The sequence below is a fragment of the Anolis carolinensis genome, chromosome 1, assembly GCF_035594765.1.
Source record: "Anolis carolinensis isolate JA03-04 chromosome 1, rAnoCar3.1.pri, whole genome shotgun sequence".
NCBI lineage: Eukaryota > Metazoa > Chordata > Lepidosauria > Squamata > Dactyloidae > Anolis > Anolis carolinensis.
The window spans coordinates 310,254,509-310,273,371 of NC_085841.1; the positions used below are offsets into that span (position 1 = coordinate 310,254,509).

At 40.9% G+C, this 18,863-nt stretch overlaps 2 protein-coding genes across 11 annotated transcripts in view; one reads left to right on the forward strand and one right to left on the reverse strand.

The window, feature by feature from the left end:
* Positions 1-8,686, forward strand: part of papln (papilin, proteoglycan like sulfated glycoprotein) — a 67,750-nt gene extending 59,064 nt beyond the window's left edge. For 2 of the 3 annotated variants that reach the window (XM_008103950.3, XM_008103955.3), the window contains 6 exons: positions 808-910; positions 2,486-2,623; positions 4,004-4,131; positions 4,992-5,100; positions 6,510-6,685; positions 7,963-8,686. In XM_008103950.3, the coding sequence (XP_008102157.2) occupies positions 808-910; positions 2,486-2,623; positions 4,004-4,131; positions 4,992-5,100; positions 6,510-6,685; positions 7,963-8,111 (803 nt within the window). In that variant the 3' untranslated portion in view covers positions 8,112-8,686. Of the gene's footprint in view, positions 1-807; positions 911-2,485; positions 2,692-4,003; positions 4,132-4,991; positions 5,101-6,509; positions 6,686-7,962 lie in introns of those variants that run through there. The other variant, XR_010002036.1, reaches the window with a different exon arrangement.
* A 3,515-nt stretch (positions 8,687-12,201) lies between these two features.
* numb (NUMB endocytic adaptor protein) overlaps positions 12,202-18,863 on the reverse strand; it is a 92,949-nt gene continuing 86,287 nt past the window's right edge. For 6 of the 8 annotated variants that reach the window (XM_062968102.1, XM_062968101.1, XM_062968103.1 and 3 more), the window contains 3 exons: positions 17,702-17,851; positions 16,246-16,401; positions 12,202-15,122 (listed from right to left, as the gene is read on the reverse strand). In XM_062968102.1, coding sequence (XP_062824172.1) covers positions 14,419-15,122; positions 16,246-16,401; positions 17,702-17,851 — 1,010 coding nt within the window. In that variant the 3' untranslated portion in view covers positions 12,202-14,418. The remainder of the gene's footprint in view (positions 15,123-16,245; positions 16,402-17,701; positions 17,852-18,863) is intronic. The other 2 variants (XM_062968105.1, XM_062968107.1) reach the window with 1 other exon arrangement.

The following is an 18,863-nucleotide window of genomic DNA, read 5'->3' on the forward strand; positions in this document are numbered from 1 at the left end:
CTACACTCGGTGATATATGATCTCCTCCTCCTCTTTGCTTCACGGTCCATTTCTTTCAAGACTATATTATTCAACTCCAGAATCTCTGTATAAAGTGTTGCCCCTGAAGAAGGCTGACTGTATTTGTAGCTGCAACATACAGGGCTTTTACTTTTAAAAACAAATGAAGTCAGTAACTATCTATTAGCACATGGAGCCATGTCTCATAATGTGCTTTGACTTTTCATATGTGCTTATCAGTTGTCTTCTTTAAGTGTTTTATTCCAGCCAGTTGCATCTACTGCTCTTTTTTCACACCTATAGTCTTAAGTGGGCCAATGCAAAAGCTGGACAAACAAGCCATTTGCATTGGAGAAGATAAGGAACAGGTCTGTGGCACTGACCATCCTTATAGGTCCTGAAGGTTACCTACCTTTTATAGTCCTTTTGTAATGCAGCTAGTAGAAGTAGTCACACAGAGCTCTTTAGTGATGGGACTGCTTTTTGTTATCTATGAAGAGGGAGCTTCATGGAAAACTGAAAGCTACACTACTAACACTCAATGGAATGGTTTCCAGAAAAGTGCTGTTTTTCCCCATTGTAACAATGAGATTGTTGACTAGCTCAGTTACAGCGATTACCCAATTTATTCCCAATTCTTTGCTCATCTCTTGCACATTATGTGATTGATTTAAGGCTGCCTGCCTTGAGGACTGAGCATCAGAGCAGTTAGAAGTCAGAGCTTTGGGGATCTTAGTACTTAGTACTAAGTACACAAATATAGAACAATATTCTTCAGAGTTCTTGTTTTTTTCCTTTCCTCTCTAGAAATCCCTGGATCAAGAAGGCCATGGAGCCATGGAGGGTTAGATACAGGAGCTAGTGGTGGACAGCCGCATATATCTTCTGAGCATTCTCATGTAACATACAGGTAAAACCATCCCATGTTCTCCATGGTATAACAAAACCTTCAGCATTATTTGCTATTTGGAGGTTGATCCAGTTGAAGATGGAATAACCATTCATACTGCACCTCATCTCAGGAACAGATTTTACAGGAAACAGCTTCTCAATGTAACACAGCTTTCATTTACTTGAAGCTCTTTAGATGTTTCAGTCTGCAAAGTCTATGATCCCCAGGTGCCATACTGGATGGGGCTGATGGCATTGTACTTCAAAAGGCAACAGATATTTAAAAATTAGTTCATCTCAGAATTTCACAAACACACATACACACAGAGAAAGGTATGAGGTGTGTAGTATATAACTAAACACAGTTGGATTAGAAGCAAGTACAGTGGGTCCTTGGTTTCTGCTGGTATCCAGAATCTCCCATGGATACCAGAATCTGTGGATGCTGAAGTCCAGTGATATACAGTGATATGGTAAACAGATGTCCCTTACATCAAATGGCAAATTCAAGCTGTGCTTTTTGAAATTAAAGAAATATTTCCAAGCCATGGATTGTTAAATCGTTGGCTGATTGTCAATGCATAGCAACAAAAAGAATTGCAATTAAAAATAGCCATTCTCTGAATAAAAAATCCTTTCTGCATAAAAAAGGACTTTCTCTTGCTGGTGGAATGACAACAGGGAAGAAGCCAAACATATTTCCCTTAGAAGGGAGTTGATTTGAGTGATGTGGGGCAGGTAGGCTGACTGCTTTCACTCCCAATGTGTCTCCCTTCCTCGCTATCTCACCCTCATTATGAGAACTAGAGAGTCGCGGTAGCCAATGGGTTAAACCCTTGTACCGGCTGGACTGCTAACCTGAAGTTTGAGTTGCTGACCTGAAGATTGCCGGTTCAAATCCGTGAGATGGGGTGAGCTCCCATCTGTCAGCTCTAGCTTTCAGGGACATGAGAAGCTTCTCAGCAGGATGGTAACACATTTGGGCGTCCTCTGGGCAATGTCTCTGTAGACGGTCAATTCTCTCACACCAGAAGCGACTGGCAGTATGTTCTTAAGTCGCTTCTGACATGATTAAAAAGAATTATGAGAACTGTCCCTCTAATCTACCACTAGTCCAATGAGCTGGAGTAGCTTGGGAGAGGAGCAAAAATTTGTTGTCCAGGCTTGTGCAAGTGAACCTCCTAGGACCTAGTTCATCCCATATGTCTAGTGGATCTTCCCAAATAGTTGCTTTATTGAAAGACATCCAGCTTTATTGAAAGACCCCCCTCCTTTTGTAGAAGCCAATAAATAGAGCCAGGCAAATCTCTACACAGCAGAAGCACATTCTGTTAACATATGATTCTTGTAGCTGAGGGACATTCACCAGGCCTGCAGCCAAGGGAACACTTAGGAAGGACGTGTTTATACAAGTGTACACTTTGCAAAATGTTAAGGGAAGAGCAGCTCCCGAGTGAAGCTGCCATCTTGGCAGTCACTGGTTTCAGCTGAGAGACAAGAAGCCACTTGGAAAAGGGAAGGGAGGGTTTGGTTGTCTTGCACTGATTTAAAATGTAGAACTGGAATTCCGCCTCTCATTTGATCTGTTTGGCAGGTTAAAAATGTACAAGAACGACCCTTCGGTGGTTGATGCCAATATTGGAGAACGAGTCAGACTGCCTTGCCGTGTAGAGGCTTCACCTTCTCTAAACATTGAGTGGCAGAAAGATGGACAGCCCATCTCTTCTGCCAGGTAAACTCCAAATCAGAAGTTGCCACTCTTTGCATTTCTCTCTCTGTGCCATCCAGGAGCAATTTGTAGTAAGTGGGTTACATTAAAATGTTATTTATTTATTTTGTGTCAAAACCACTGCATAAATAAATCAGTTTAAAACTGATAAAATAAAGGAATCACAAGCAGCTAAATAATTTTAGACCAAAAACAGGCAACAGTGACTGCATTTTCTGTAGCTTTAAACAGTTCTTCCTCTGTGCATGAGGCAGGGCATTGAGGGCAAGCATACAGATGCTGAGTTGTTTGTTCTGCTCCACAGTCGCACAAGGTGGAGGATTCTTCTAGGTAGTGCCATTTGCCAGGTTGTCTTTTGATCTGCCAATTCCGCTTCTGAGTCTGTTTAGGGACTTCCAAATTGCCCATTCTTGATTTGCCCCTGGAGGAAGACCCTCGTGGGGGGCCATCAAGTTGGAATTGCCTGAATTTGCTGCCCACAGGGATATTCTTGCTGTTGCTGGAGTAACATTTAGAGGAGTGGTGGTTCTCAGGAAACATTTCCTTGATTTAAGTCTACTGGGCGGAGGCTGATAGCCATATATTAGAATGTTAATGAGTGACTTGTGTTTTGTTACAAATCAAATTGTTTTTTTAAAAAAAAACAAAGTTCTCTCTGTGCACCATACTTGCTTTATGTGCAATTCGAAGACCGCACCTTCATTTCTCAGTTGCTTGCAAACACAACTCTCTTCTGCCTCGCTTGTAGACCTTTCTGAATCCCCATCTGTTATTCCTCCCACCACACTGTTTTCTTACTGGTGTTTTCTTACACACTTATGCATTACCTCATCTTAGCTACCCCTTTTCTCTGCTTCCAAATCAACAAGGCACTGTACAAATTCCACTTGTTAAGAGATAGGTCATTTCCTCTCTGCATGGTATGTATGCTCTCACTGTACTTCCACAGAGAAATCTGCATTCCCATCTCCGAGAAGCGCACTTTGCCTTTCTCCACTTTCAGGCTTCATGGAGCACTCCCTTTCATTACCCTTTTTTTTCTTTCCTCAGTATATTGGCTAAGTTATTTCTTACTTTCTTTTATGTGCTAAGAACAGTAGCAAAACTACACATGGTTTCTCTCCCAATAAGACTGTCGGCCAATTACAACTCCATTTAACTACAACACTGTATGGCCCACTGTTCACTGTAAAGATGTCAAGGAGGACTGTGTCAAAATCCGTATTGAAATCAAGATATATTACAGCCATAGCGTTCTCCTGATCTACTAAATTTGCCTCTTTATCAAAAATAGAGTGATAGGATTAGTGTGGCATGACTTTTTTTGAGGAACCCATGCTGTCCCTTTAAAATGTGCTGTGCTCTCCCACCTCTGGCTTGTAGGCACAGGCAGCAGTCGGATGGGGCCATGGTCATCAGTCGTCTTGCAGCAGAAGACGCTGGCTTCTTTACCTGTATTGCTTCCAATGGTCGGGACCAGGATCAGAAAAGAATCCTGCTCAGACCTAGAGGTAATAAAATGTGTATATGCATGCTTATAGACATAGTCCCATTTTGCTGCTATTGTCCAGTGACAAGTGCTGAATGCTGATTCCAGCTGTAACTAGTCTGTAATGGGAACTGTTTTTGTGTGCAAGGATCCCTAGTAGGCATTTCAGGCCATCACAACTTGCAATGAGAAACCAGAGGGTAGTCATCCTGTGGAATTAATATTGCCCCCCAAGTTCAGCCACTCACACAAAAGGAACTGATCCTGTATGGGTTTGTCTTACACAAGTATTATATGAATGGTTACTTGTGAGAATCAGTCTTACCAGATTTCAACCACCAGCATGTTTATAGCACAAAACAACTACACTGGTTTAAGTATGGAAGAGGAGGAGGAGATGCGGTCAGCACTTTTTGTCTTTCTTTCCCCTCCTTTTTTTTTTTTTTTTTGAGCTACCGAAGACATTTAAGTCACTGATTTGAATGTGTAATGCTCATAGTCTCCTTGGAGCAAGAAGACAGAGCAGCTATGGGAAGAGCTTATTTCTGCAATCAGATGAGCTATGGGAATTTCTCCCCCTTAAGACCAAAGTTCATAACTTTTTTGCGGCTACAGGAAGGCCATGAAAAGAGGCATTTAACTATAGGTTGATGGTTACATCACTAAGTACTCTGGACAAAGGCTTCTATTGTGGCACATAATGCCAGGATTCCTTTCCCACACTACAGTAGGCCAGTGTCCAGTCAGAGGGGCCAAGTTCACACAAGCAGCAGGGCTTTGGGTTATTGCAACCAGTTACAGTCAGAGCTGTGTATTCAGAGAGTCATTCCGGCACCCTGGGCAGAACCTTCCTGAGATGGAAAATGCCTTTTTCCTCCTCAGGAGAGCTGAGAATCACTGGCCTGCAGCCCAGCCTCTCTGTGCCGGAGGGAGGGAATGCCGAGCTTCGGTGTGTGGTGGCAGGCAGCAATGTGAACATAAGATGGTCAAGGTAAGGAAATTCATAAAGGATCCATGTCGCTTTTCATTCCAATACCAGTAAAGCAACAGGTTATTGCCACCTGAGTGTCTTAACCTTTTTTGAGCCATAGATTCCTTGGTCAAACATGTGTTATCATGTGCATGCTAGTAGGGTGTCTATAATAATTAGTATATCTGCTGATGCTTCTCCCCCTAAAATCCCATGTCTTAAGCCAGGCACTGCCTCAACCAAAGGGGTTTCCTAGACACTGCAGATGGATGTGCTTGAAAATGATGCCTGCAGTCCTGGAAACCCTTCAAGCTGGTGCACTTCTTGGTTTAAAACAGAGGTTTATGGAGTCATGTTTGGTCATTAATGAACACAACCCAGCAGTTATAATATTGTAAGTCTACCTTACGTTCGTGTCAATATGGAAAAGCATGTCAACTGATATAAGATATTTGCAACAACTGTGATATGAAAATACATCATTTCTATTGGTGATAAAGTCTCAAGTCCTGCTAATGCCAGTGTAATGTTCTGTCACCAATCCATGGCGTCTCCTCCTTTTCCTTCACTCATTGACCCATCATCCCCAGATAATCCCTCAAACGACTCTTCATCTGTAGGTGTTGTAAGTATGTCCCGAATCCGCTTTCTCTGCTGCTCATCATCAGATTCCTGCTCCCGAGTAACCCTTTTCCCCCTTCTGACACCCATTCTACTGTCTGCAACATTATCATCCCCAGAGAATCCCTCAAACGACTCCTCATCTGTAGATGCTGTAAGTATGTCCCGGATCCTCTTTCTCTGCTGCTCATCATCGGATTCCTGCTCCCGAGTAACCCTTTTACCCCTTCTGGCACCCATTACTGTTTGTAATGTTTGTAATGTTACTGTTTGTAATGTTACTCACAGGCTCTACTACAACAGGTCTCTTGGAAATGAGGCAAGTGGAGTGTATATATTATATCTGTAGAATGATTCCACAGATATTCCGGAGATATATATACATTCCACTTAACCTCATTTCCAACAGACCTCTGAACAAACCTCTGAGGATGCTTGCCACAGATGTAGGCAAAACGTCAGGTGAGAATACTACTGGAACATGGCCATACAGCTTAAAAAACTCACAGCAACCATATGATTCCAGTCACGAAAATCTTCCAACAACAGATGTGATTTTTCTCCCGTATTTGTGGGCCCACTGATCTATTTATACTCTTTGGTCCATGGATCCCAGGTTAAGAACCCCTGATCTAGAAAGGAGTAGCTCCTAGAGCACTGCTGAAGCCAAGTTTACTTCATTAAGTCCAGACACATTCTTAAGGACATGTTTCTTAGAAGGCTTTATAGATGTGGCTTACATTCCTTCTGAAGGGCATGCATGAGAAGACTCTCAGTTTCAAAGAACCAACTTATGTATTTTGACTCAGGAATGGGGTTCCAGTGAGAGCGGACAGTCATCGCATACAACTGCCTCAGGATGGAATCCTGCTCCTAAGCAACGTGCAGATCAGTGACGAGGGGTCCTACACCTGCAATGCTTACAGTGGCAGCAATTCTGTCAGTGCCAGTACAGATGTGAAAGTGATCAGGAGGAGAACAGAAGGTGGGTGTGCCCTACAATCTTTTTCCTTAAGCTTGACAACCTGTAAAGCAGGAGCAAGGAACTCGTTCCTTTTCCAGATGTTGTGGGACCATCTCATCATCCCTTATTATGGATTGTGCAGGTTGGGGCTGGTGTGAATTCAACAGGTTCTTAAGGACTAGTTTTTCCACTCATGCTTTAATATTACAATTGCTTCCAGAAAACTATGAGCGCATGATAGACAGAGTCTCAGATTTATCCTGTTTGCAGGATTTGCCCTGCCATGTTTGTGTGTGCCTTCAGGTCACCTATTGACTTAGAGTGACACTATGAATTTCATAAGGTATTCTCAGACAAGGCACACTCAGAAATGTTTTTGTCAGTTCTTTCCTCTGAAATATAGCCTACAGCACCAGGTATCCATTGGCTAGCCAGGGCTGACCTTACTTAGCTTCCAAAAATCAAATGGGGTCTGGTGTTGCTAAGGTACATGTCAGATTACAAGTTTCTGGAGGGTATAGGGTGGCCTGGGGTGGGAGAAAATTCTGGTTTGAAATGTCCATCATGAGAATAGATGGATTTATGGCCAGATCTGACATGGCTCCTATGTCCTATGTCCACATTCATGGCGTTCACAAAGGCACCTCGAGGGAAGTTAGTTATAAAGTCCAAGCAGAAAGAGTAGAACAAATGTGGAATGACTTACACATTTTAAAAACAGTTTTCTCTGAATGTAGAAATATCGGAAATAAATAAATAAATGTATACTAAATAGGGTGAAAGGCGCTTTCATCATGTGGAGAAAAAAATTGTGCAAAATGGCTTTGTTTTTTAATATACCAGTGACATAATCGAGAAGTGTGTTCAAAGAACAGCTCTAGCAATTTCAAACTATTGAGCCTTATTAATAACTTGTCATGATTTTCCAGGTGCTTTTGGATTTTAGTTCCCAGAATCCCTGATCATTGCCCACGGCACCGGTGGCTTCTGGGAGTTGATGCCCAAAACACCTGGAAAACTAGTTTGGAAGTTACTGATCTAGGGCATTGCTCTCTGAAAATAGTAATTGCTCCCTCAAAGCCTTCTCTAATGTTACTGTTTGCATGCTAATTCTCATTTCTGCATTTGGATCTCACCCATGTTGTTTCATGCATAATATATTTGATTACCTACAGCATTGAGAATCTGCAACATATTTGCATGCTCCTCCTGGAAATTAAATGTATGTGCTTTTATGTCTTATGTGTTTGCAAATTGTGTGCAGGTGTCCTCTAACCTCTGCCATCCTCTTCCCTCAGTGCCCGCAGCCCTTCCTGTGGACCCAAGTCGGGAGTGTGTTGACCAACCCCATCTGGCCAATTGTGACCTGATCCTACAGGCCCAACTCTGTAGCAATGAATATTATTCCAGCTTCTGCTGTGCCAGCTGTGCGCGCTACCGTGGCTGAACCTCTGCCCCTCTTCCATTTGATGGTGCTCCAGAAGAAAGAAGCCTATAATCCAGAAATGATTTCTATGGAAACTATCTCCAATTTGTTTATTCAAGCACATACATGGGGAAGTCAGGATGCAGTCAGAAAGCAGATAAGAACAGTTGGCAAAAGCCTTCTGCAACTTTTTTGCAGTACCTGGTTTTTCAAATCAGCTTTGATATGTTCATTTAATGAAGCAACAGTTGTTTCTCTCACAAACAATATGGACAAGTCAAAAGAAAGAGAAAAAGATGCCTTAGTCCATAAACACATAAAATAAAGTGAGGGCCTTGCCTTTCCAGATCTGGACCACAGCTGTGAAAATTAGCATACTGACCTTAAATCTTTTCTGTATGGGTTATCTCAAGTATCCTACAACCACACCATGATTTTCAGATTTCCAAGCATACAAGAGGATTTCCTCTACAGCAAATACAGAATTTGGGAAGGGTCCTGCACTTTAGATATCTTAAGATGTGTCTATGAAATGAAACTTCTATGTCTCTTCAATGGCCACCTTACAGAAAATAAACCCACTAAACATTGGGGAATTTTGAGTTCAACCCCATACATGTTTACTTACAAAATCTCAAGAAGAAAATGGACCTGTTGTGCAAGTCCCAGAATTCTTCAGACACATGAATGCCACTGTATGAGGTTTTCTTCTAAAATCTTGGCAGGCCAAGGCCTGCATCTTTGTTTATCTCCCAGTTAATCACTATCAGATAAGCTTAATATGTACCATGTAAGGATGAGCTCTGAGACCAAGAGGGGTCAGGTAATGGGAGATCTTACCTTGGAAATCCGAAGAAGTCGTTTTTAATGACCTTCTGTAAACAGATTCTGAGATTAGGAACTGGTGGTGGAAAGGAGCAGAGATCTCAAACCAAATGCAAGAGGGGAAAGGAATGTCACCCAGCATGTACTTCAGTAATTTTATGTGAAACGCAACATTCCCCCCCCCCCCCAAAAAGAGAATGTCATTAACCATAAGAAAGAAACAGGGATAAGTTCAGATCCTACTCTTATTCACAAAAGAAAACTGTTGATCTAAAGCTTATCCTTTCTGACTGAGCTTTTATAATTGAATTAATAAGGATGTGACATGCAAATCTCTAGTGTTATTTGCTTACATTAACTTTCCTTTCTACAAAAAGAAGCAGCACTAGTGGCGTGACCTAGAAGTGCTGCCTTAGGCGCCAGTCTCAATTCAAAAGATTCTATTTGTTGACAGTCGGAGATACCTTTCCATTAATTAAATAATCTTGCTACTTAATAGTCTACAAAACAGTAGGTCAGGAGAGCAGTTTGCAATGCAGCAGAACACCAATAAATATTAAGGCTATGGCTGTCATGGCAACTATAAGAAAGGCTTCTACCGTAAGGACAAGGAAGGAACTCCAGCAGTTTATGCGTATGTTGTGCCATTTCAAGTCTTCCACTGTAGACTGCTCCAAATAGTAGCAGCGATATCAACATCACCAGGAAACTCTACATCAGGGGTCCCCAAACTTTTTATGCAGAGGGCCAGTCCACAATCCTTCAAACTGTTGAGGGGCCAAATTATCATTTGAAAAAAAAATACAAACAAATTCCGATGTACACTACACATGTCTTATTTGTAGTGCAAAAACAACAACAACAAGAACAATGAAATAACAAGAAAAGAGCAATACAATATTTAAAAATAAAAACAATTTTAACCAACATACATTTATCAGGATTTCAATGGGAAGTGTGGGCCTGCTTATGGCCAATGAGATAGTCAAGTTAATTAGGATTGTTGTTGTTGTTGTTGTTGTTGTTGTTGTTGTGTGCTTTCAAGTCATTTCAGACTTTGGGCAAGCCTAAGTCTAAAATTTATTTATTTATTTACTATATTTATTTACTACATTTGTGTCACACCCTTCTCACCTCAAAGGGGACTCAGAGTGGCTTACAAATTATATGTACATACAATATGTTATATTGTTAGCATAGCACACTATTAGCATTATATATTACTATATTGAACTATACCACTATACTGTAATATTATTAGTAATATTATTAGTAATATATAATTAATACTATTGTATGGTATTATTATTATTAGTGTTCTATTGTATTACATTATAATATTATTATCAATATTATATGTATATACAATATATTATATTATAAAACTGAGGGCAGGGGCCAGGTAAATGACCTTGGAGGGCCGCATCCGGCCCCTGGGCCTTAGTTTGGGGACCCCTGCTCTACATAATAGACAACTACTCATAAGCCACCCTGACTGTCAGCTTCAGGACTGAGAAAAGTTTTCTCCCCTTTCTCTTCATCATTAACTTTCAGGACACACATTTTACCTGCAGGTGGACTTCATTTCCTCATGTGCATCAGGATCTTACACATCGTCCAAGTGCACATAATCGGCCAGTTTTACTGTTCGCTGCGTTTGGCTGTGACTAACTGCAATTACATCCATATAACATATTAGTCACTTTTCCTATGCAAGCAGCCTTTAAAATACCAGTCCAAAAGTCAATTCCCATATTACCAGCACCACAGGCATGTTCTCTTGACTCTCATGTGATAAAAATGTGTTCTGTGGAAAAGTTTATATGCACAACTACTGTAAACTATATCCACAGATTAAATCTAGTATTTCAATGTTATTGCTATACCCTTATCTAATTCTATTTAGACAGATACATAGCATATCAGTGATTCAAGAGACCCAACTTTATTAAATCTGCAGCCAATAATAAAAGAATCAAATTATCCCAACCAGGTTTGCCTTGAAATGTTTTCTGACCTGTTTCCTCAGAAAATTAATAAAACAGGTCCTAATAACAGTTGAGATGTTTTAACGCAACACCATTTAAGGCAGGCATGGACAAACTTTTGCCCTCCAGGCGTTTTGGACTTCAACTTGCATAAATCCTAACAGCTTACTGGCTGTTAGGAATTGTGGGAGTTGAAGTCCAAAACACCTGGAGGGCCAAAAGTTTACCCATTTAAGGTAACAACTAAAGCTCTATTTAGTTCAGCTGACAGACTGTACAAGGAGCTTCTCTTTCCAATATACCAAGATACAATCATACTGTGGGGTCCACTATTTGGGGCAATGATTTCCAGCATGAGTTTGAACTGCAACAGGGTATATTCCCGTAAGCCATTAGGATTGGGGGAGGCATGGGGAACCTGAGCTGTGTCAGATTGCAGTTGTGCAGCAAGGAGTAGCCACTGCCGTTCTGGGTCTCCAACAAGTAGTCTCAATGTCCTTTATTAACAAGTGGATGTCCAAGGGGAGTGACAGCTGTTTCTTCCTTTGGGCTGCACAAACAGTTGCTGCCCAGGCATATTTCATCTCCCAACCAAAAGAGGACATCCCAGCATCCTCAGGCATCATACTAAGGGTGGAACAAAAAAGCCAATGAGAGTGATCGACTGAAACCTTCAAGCTGTCATTTCACTGAAAAGCCCATTGCAAAACAAAGCACCAGATACCTTCTGCAGCTTACTTCACAGTCTCTGGAATTAGCATCCATGACCATTTAAGCCAATAAGAGACACTAACTTGTAGGCCTTTTCACACATCTCAAGGCAAACCTGGTTGGGATAGTTCAGCTTTTTTATTATAGGCTGCAGATTTAATAAAGATTCTTTCTTCTACCATGACTCATTAAAAAAAAACATACTGATATACTGAACATACTAGATAGAGTTCATATCCAGCATCATCTGATTATTTAATAGAGTATCTTCAATTATATTAATATTTTATCAATTGCTTCCACTTAAAATGCAATATTCAGAGCACCACATTCAACAGAACCCATCACGAATATCATTTAAGGAGTAAAAACAATACGATCTTATACATTTAGGGTTAAACCAACACGATGCCAATAGCACTGCTGGGCCTTCTATCTCCAGCCCCATCTGCCACTGAAGATGGCTACTGGTTTTTAGTCAGAGTGGAAGTACACAAGGGAAAATCGCCTATTTCCATGAGGAGAAATGTCACTGTTCAAGAAAACAAAACACCATTTACTGTAATAGGCACTACTAGGTCACATGATTTTCAACCAAAAAATAGATTTAATGTCAGCGTATTTCAACCATAGTAAACAACAACAGGAAAGAACAATCAACAGAACAAAACATGATACGTTATATCTTCTCACATTCAGAATTTGTTTTCCATGGAAGAGGAAAGGTAGAAAGTTTATTCTATCAAAAACAGAGTTGTTGTTGGAGGCTCTGGGATCAAATGTTACTCTCATTTACAGTCGTGGGTGGGGAGCCTGCAGCTGTTTACATGTTGATGGACTACAGCTCCTACCAGACTGATGGCAGCTGGAGCTCAAAATCCCCACTCTTGCTTTACACTAATAAAAATTGTACAAGTTTGACATAAGGAACATGCTTTTTTCCCCAGGAAGTGGTACCCACCATGAGCCCCAGGCATGATGTACTGGATGGTACCCATTAATATGTTACTCCAAAGTGGTATATGGGGCCAGATACCCATTCTGGGATCAGCTTTTCACATTAGTCAAATTAGCCTATTATAAATGGTTATTTCTAGAAGGTATGTGCAGACTCAGGGAAAGAGGTTATCTGTGCACAGCACTATAGCATAATGCAAATTAGGACACAGTCATACAAGTGAAATGTGTGACCTTCCAAATGCAAGATTCTAGCTTTCAACAGTGCTAGCCACCAAAGCTAATGGCGCCCATAGTCAAACATCTGAAGGATCATATCTTCCTTATTGTTGCTTATCACAAGCACAACCTAATTTCCAGAGCCATTTCTGAGTAGTGTGATGACCAATGCCAAGTGCAAGATCAGAATATGACAGATGAAGAGCCACCCAAAGGGCAGGTAGGAAGCAACAGATGGCACTAGCAGCACATGAGCAAGTTTTTCAAAAGCCTCCAAGTTCTTGCTTATAAGTAATTCATTTTTCAGAAAAGTGCAGATAGACACTAGCCTCCTGCCTTTGGTTTGGAAGTCCAGGCATGAGGCAAATGACCTTGTGTTGAGAGAAGACTGAGGATCAGGAAAAGGACAAGGAAGCCTCCTGAGAAAGCCACAATGTCTACTACCAACATTTATTTCTGTTAAAGCAGATTATAAATCATCAGTACAAATATATAACTTACATTTGCTTGTAAGGCCAAGTTTTAAGAGTAAAATTTAAAATGAGATGGATTTCATGATTTGCCAGAGAAATAACATGAAACAGCTGCAGTCTAGCCACACACTTTCACATAGAATGATGAGGAAAAGCTTTTTAAAAAAAATAAAATAAAACCTAGAAAATGCACATAAAATGGGTTCCTAAGTAGACCTGATTGTAGATTTGATTATAGTTGTCACAGTAGTGTTAAAACAGATTTAAGACAAGAAAACTGCAGCAGTACATGAAAGAACCTATATGTTCTGTAATATCGTCTACTATGATTTCTTAAAAAGAAAAGAATTTACCAATTGTTTTCAAACCAAGACAATACTGCTCTTAAACTACTCTATAATGATTTCTAATTGGTCATGACTCATGATTGTTGTTGCAATATGCTACTTACAATGAACATACAAGAACAAGCTTGGAACTCTGCTTCCCACCCTATTCCCATATTATTCAGTGATAAATCAATCTTATGTACAATTTTACATCCACCCCGTTATAACTTTGGCAAGATTACTTACAACTCGTTCAGCTTTTAATATCTAGACCTATTTAAAATAATCTAAAATGCATAAAAATAAAGATTTTGGCTTTATTTTATATAGAATAATCAATGTGTCACTCAAAATGGAAGATCGTCCTTTTTCATTGACAGCACGTGCTGAGCAGCTTTCATGTTTTCCCCATCAGCCCATTCACCACTGTACCTCCATCCCCATTATTCCTCTTTCCCTCAGGAGAACCGGTCACTTTAAGACAGTGGTAAGTAGCTTGCTCTTTGTCTTATGAGGTCTTTTGAGCTTCTTGTGGAAAAAGGGCTTCAGGGCTCACTTCCCATTTTCAGCCCTTTCGACAGTTCCTTTGCCATTTAAGTTCCCAAGCAGGAAGCAAGTGGGAAGGGGTACATTTCCTAGATTAATTTACAATTGCTCTGGGGATGGGAACTTCTTTCCATGATTGTTCCCTCTCTGTAATCCTGCTGTTTCTTCTGGGACATCAGCACTTGGACAGTGCTACTCAGAAGTCCCCTCTGCCCTCATATCCCCTTACATCCAATCCCAACACACACACACATACACAAAGTACAAGCCATAGGACTCCTTAAAGTTCAATCTCAAAAGTCTTCTGTAATTCACTTGAGAAAGGATTAGTTGGAGATGGGTTGGTACGCTGTTTCGATTTGCTCTCCAGTGCTGCCCACTGTGCTTCAAAAGGGTCAACCTGATGGGAAGCTGCCGGCGGCAGCCCATGCTTATCCTCTGTCGGCCATTTGGCAGCGTCCACACCATTGAATGCGGCTGAGCCATTGAGCTGCTGGGCAGGAGGCTTAAAGAAAGGGCTGGCAGTAGCACTGTTAGTTTCATACTGAGGAAATGTCTGTTGTTTTATAAGACTGGGTGATTGATGAGAATGGGATACTTGTGTGTGGCTCGCAGTGCCAAAGACATTGGCTACCATTTGAGAAGGAGTGATGCCAACCACCGGTACACTGGGGGCAGAATAGGGCATCCCGTTTGCTACAGCATAGGGCGGGGGAGGAATAAATGCAGGCTGCATCGGCTGCACCACGCCAACGGGGACCGGTGGAGGGGCAATAAAAGTGTTGACTGGAAATGTCGGCGCTGCCTGAGAAACTGCAGCTGGAGGCTGCAGAAGGGGCTGAGGAGCCGGAGGCTGTGGCTGCTGTGACCGGACAGTTTTGGATACTTCCTCCAGCCAACGGTCTGCCTCTGAAGGAGTGCGCCTGTGGTTCGCCTGGAACACAGTTGGTGAGGTGGCTCCTGAGTCAGTACTCCACTCAGCACCTGTGAAGGAAAGCAGATGTTAGGATAAAAGATGAGATGTTAAGATAAAAGGTCACCACATCTCTAATCACAGCTCTCTGAGGGATACTCCTGACACAGCTTCAGATTTTAAATCGAATCGGTCAAGATAATTTTGCAACTGAGGTAGAATATTTCATTTCATCACTGAGGTTAATGTAGAAAGGAAGGCACAGATGTCTACTGAAGCTTTGGAATTCGGACACTACAAAAGGAGAGAAGATATTTGCAGGTCCTTCATTCAAGAGGCTCACTGGGAATGTGAATATTGGGCAAAGGACTTTCAGGCAATTGCAGATTTATGTATTTTTGGAACTGAAACGCAGACAAGAACACTATTCGACTACCAGACTAACTTAATGCCCTGTATGTGCAAAATATTAACACTGTCTTCAGTATATGCACCTCTTGTCATTTCGTCCTGTTAGGCAGACTTTGCAGAGAATCTAGATAAACATGCTGTGGCATTTGCACCAGTGTTTTCCACTTCTGCATGGTACACTCAAAAACCCTGGATAAAATGCACAGAATATTATGCTGGCTCAACTTGACAGAAAATATTGGGACTAGCAACAGGATTCAAACCAATGTGTGTAACTGTACTAAATTGGTTTACTGTTCCCTTGCTTGAATATTATGAATAGCTAAGTGGATAGCATATTTCGAAATAGAAAATGCATATGATTCTGGGAATATGCACTTATGATTTATAAAAAGCTCTACTGTTATGGCTCATAACTGAAGTTTCCCTCATCTGATCCTTTATCAGGAATAGAAATCCTGTAATCTCCAAATCACACACAGGAGACTTGCTCTATGTCTTTTCTCTTATGCCTATTTTGATTTTCTGAAGGACTGGATAGCTAAAATTTAAGGTATCCTGATTAATGAAAAATCTTGGACTTGCAATCTATTTTCAGCCTAATCCCTTCATAAAGTGTACCTCAAGTAACTCTGCCACCTACTTGCCTCTTATACAATTTCACTATTTTCCCTCAAACATGTTATACCTTTAAATTAAAAAACATATAAACACCTAAAAAATACTGGCAATGCATGCTTTAAATCTTGAAAGGCAACACACACGATTTGTGTCCAGTCTTACCAGAAACAAGAGCTGCAGCTCCAGTTTTAGCCACCGCTGGAGCAGCAGGGGCATTAGCCCAAGGATTGGTTTCCCGAACTGGTATTGCTGGGGGTGCTACAGTAGTTTGAGTCAGTTTAGCAGCAAGCACACTGAACGCAGAGGCAGTGCCATTGACTAAAATGGGAGCAGACAACATCAATGCTGTTAATTCATGCAAAGCATGCAGGTGACTGGGATGTTAAAATAAAGGCAGTTACTGCCAACATGCAGCACACAACACCACCAATTGGTTATATTCTCATGTTATTAATCTACAGACATTTTAAACAGTACATTTGATTCAGAAGATCTTTGTTGTTGCTGGCTCTTTGAAGCTAAGTGGACAGCTTTCTGTTAGCAATGTAGCAAAATACTGCTAACGTGGCTTTCACATTTTATACTTAAATGTAGTTTGGTTTTCCTGAACCTAAACAAGACACTTCACTACTTCCTGTTCACTGGAAAATCAAAACTTGTAATCATGTTCTTCTGACCACACTTTCAAAGCCAAAGGGAGCGACTTTGCTATCGACATAGGCTTCATGAAAGATGTGGTTTGAATTGTGAGGTGCATACCTATTCTGCCCTTAAAAATTATTCCACCTAAGCATTTACTACAGCCTGACTTTCTTATCATATTTTTCCTTATTCAAAAAACAAAACAAAACAAAGGTAGCATACTTTGCTGAGCTCTATTAAATTTTAGAGGCTGCTTTACATTTAAGGTAAAGGCAAAGGTTTCCCCTGACGTTAAGTCCAGTCATGTCCGACTCTGGGGGTTGGTGCTCATCTCCATTTCTAAGTGGAAGAGCCGGCGTTGTCCGTAGACACCTCCAAGGTCATGTGGACAGCATGACTGCATGGAGCGCCGTTACCTTCCCGCCGGAGCGGTACCTATTGATCTACTCACATTGGCATGTTTTCGAACTGCTAGGTTGGCAGAAGCTGGAGCTAACAGCGGGTGCTCACTCTGCTCCCTGGTCTGCAAGTTCAGCAGCTCAGCGCTTTAACTCATTGCGCCACCAGGGGCTCCACTTTACATTTATAAGATGCTAAATATACAAAAAGTTACCTAACATCAAGACTGAGAGCCCCTTTGCCTTCAAATGTGGAATAACTTTTGGACCATTTTGGGGAAGAGTCAACCAATAACAATTTCACTCGTTTTGTTATTAGCAGGCAAAATTGAAAGAAGCAGTCTTCTATTTCTAGAAAATCCTCATCTACAATGAGTGTATAGCTGAATGGATTGTCATTTGAACAGGAAGTTAACAGAGGGAAAGGCTACAAAGCAAATTAAAATAACATGACTTCAAATGCAAAAGAAAACAGCTGCAAGGCAATCTGAGAAACTAAAATGATGGATGACACAAGAGGAAAGCAGCGCTGCATATATATAAAGCATCATAAATGTGCCCGTTTTGAGAAGACAGACCTTGGAAAGCAGGAGACTGTGGTGCAACCACAGTGACAGGTTTTGTCATAGGTGCAGAGGAGAAAGGATCCTCCGACGGTGTGCTAAATGCATTTGTGATCTGGGAGCAGAGGGAACTAATACTATCCACTTCTCCTTCGACTTCAGGAACTAAAAGAGAAAAAGATTGCAAAGATATGCAGACAATTTATTATGGGGATCCAATTTGTCTTTTCTTCCTACACTCTTGTAACCAATGTATTGTCAGTTACTCTTGCAACCATTTGTGTAGTTAGGCAGGATTGCATCCACCATTTCACATAACCAGGGTAAAAACGTAAGAGAAAAGCCAGAACACAGCCATGCCCAATATAGAGGATTTTGTTCATTTTAATGCCATATCCTCTGGGCACGTCTATCCATTGTAACAATGCTGTAATTTAGTAAAGCTTTGCAATCCATGCAGCAACCAGGTGCTTCTTTCATTCTTTTGTGTAAACATATGTAAGTAATAATATGCTCACGGTTTGGCTTCTCAAGTCATAACTTTTTTTTCCTTTTGAGCAGGCGCCATGTAGTTCCACCTGTTCTGGTGATTAATAGCCATTAATAGCTATTAATCACAATGTGAGACCTAGCTACTGGTAGTATCTAAAAGAACTTTATAAACAGGAAAGCTTATTTAAAATCACAATGTCATTACACTATGACATAAGGCCAAATTTTTAAAAATGTGTTTTATAATATTTCATGTGTGAAGGAATGTCTCTCCCTGTCTGTACCTGCCCAAAGTGAAGTTAGAGGGCATGAGGAGGACAGCCTTATAGAATCATAGAGTTGGAAGAGACCTCATGGGCCACCCAGTCCAACCCCCTGCCAAGAAGCAGGAAAATCGCATTCAACAAAATTGTTTAAAATAGCACCCCAAATACAGAACACTTTCCCTTTTTGAGGACCAAATGGCACCAACACTGGTTTCTTTCCAGTGCTAAGCTAAAACACTTTTTAAAAAAAAAAATTAAAGCCTCTGGGGACTAATTTATTTTAAAGTGTACACATTTTAATATGTACACATAGTAATAGCTTTAAATAACAGCCATTTTGCTTAATAAGTTTCTGTCTTGTTTAAATTATCTGGGATGTCAATTTGAACATGCTTTAAATTATGTTTTATGTCTCAAAT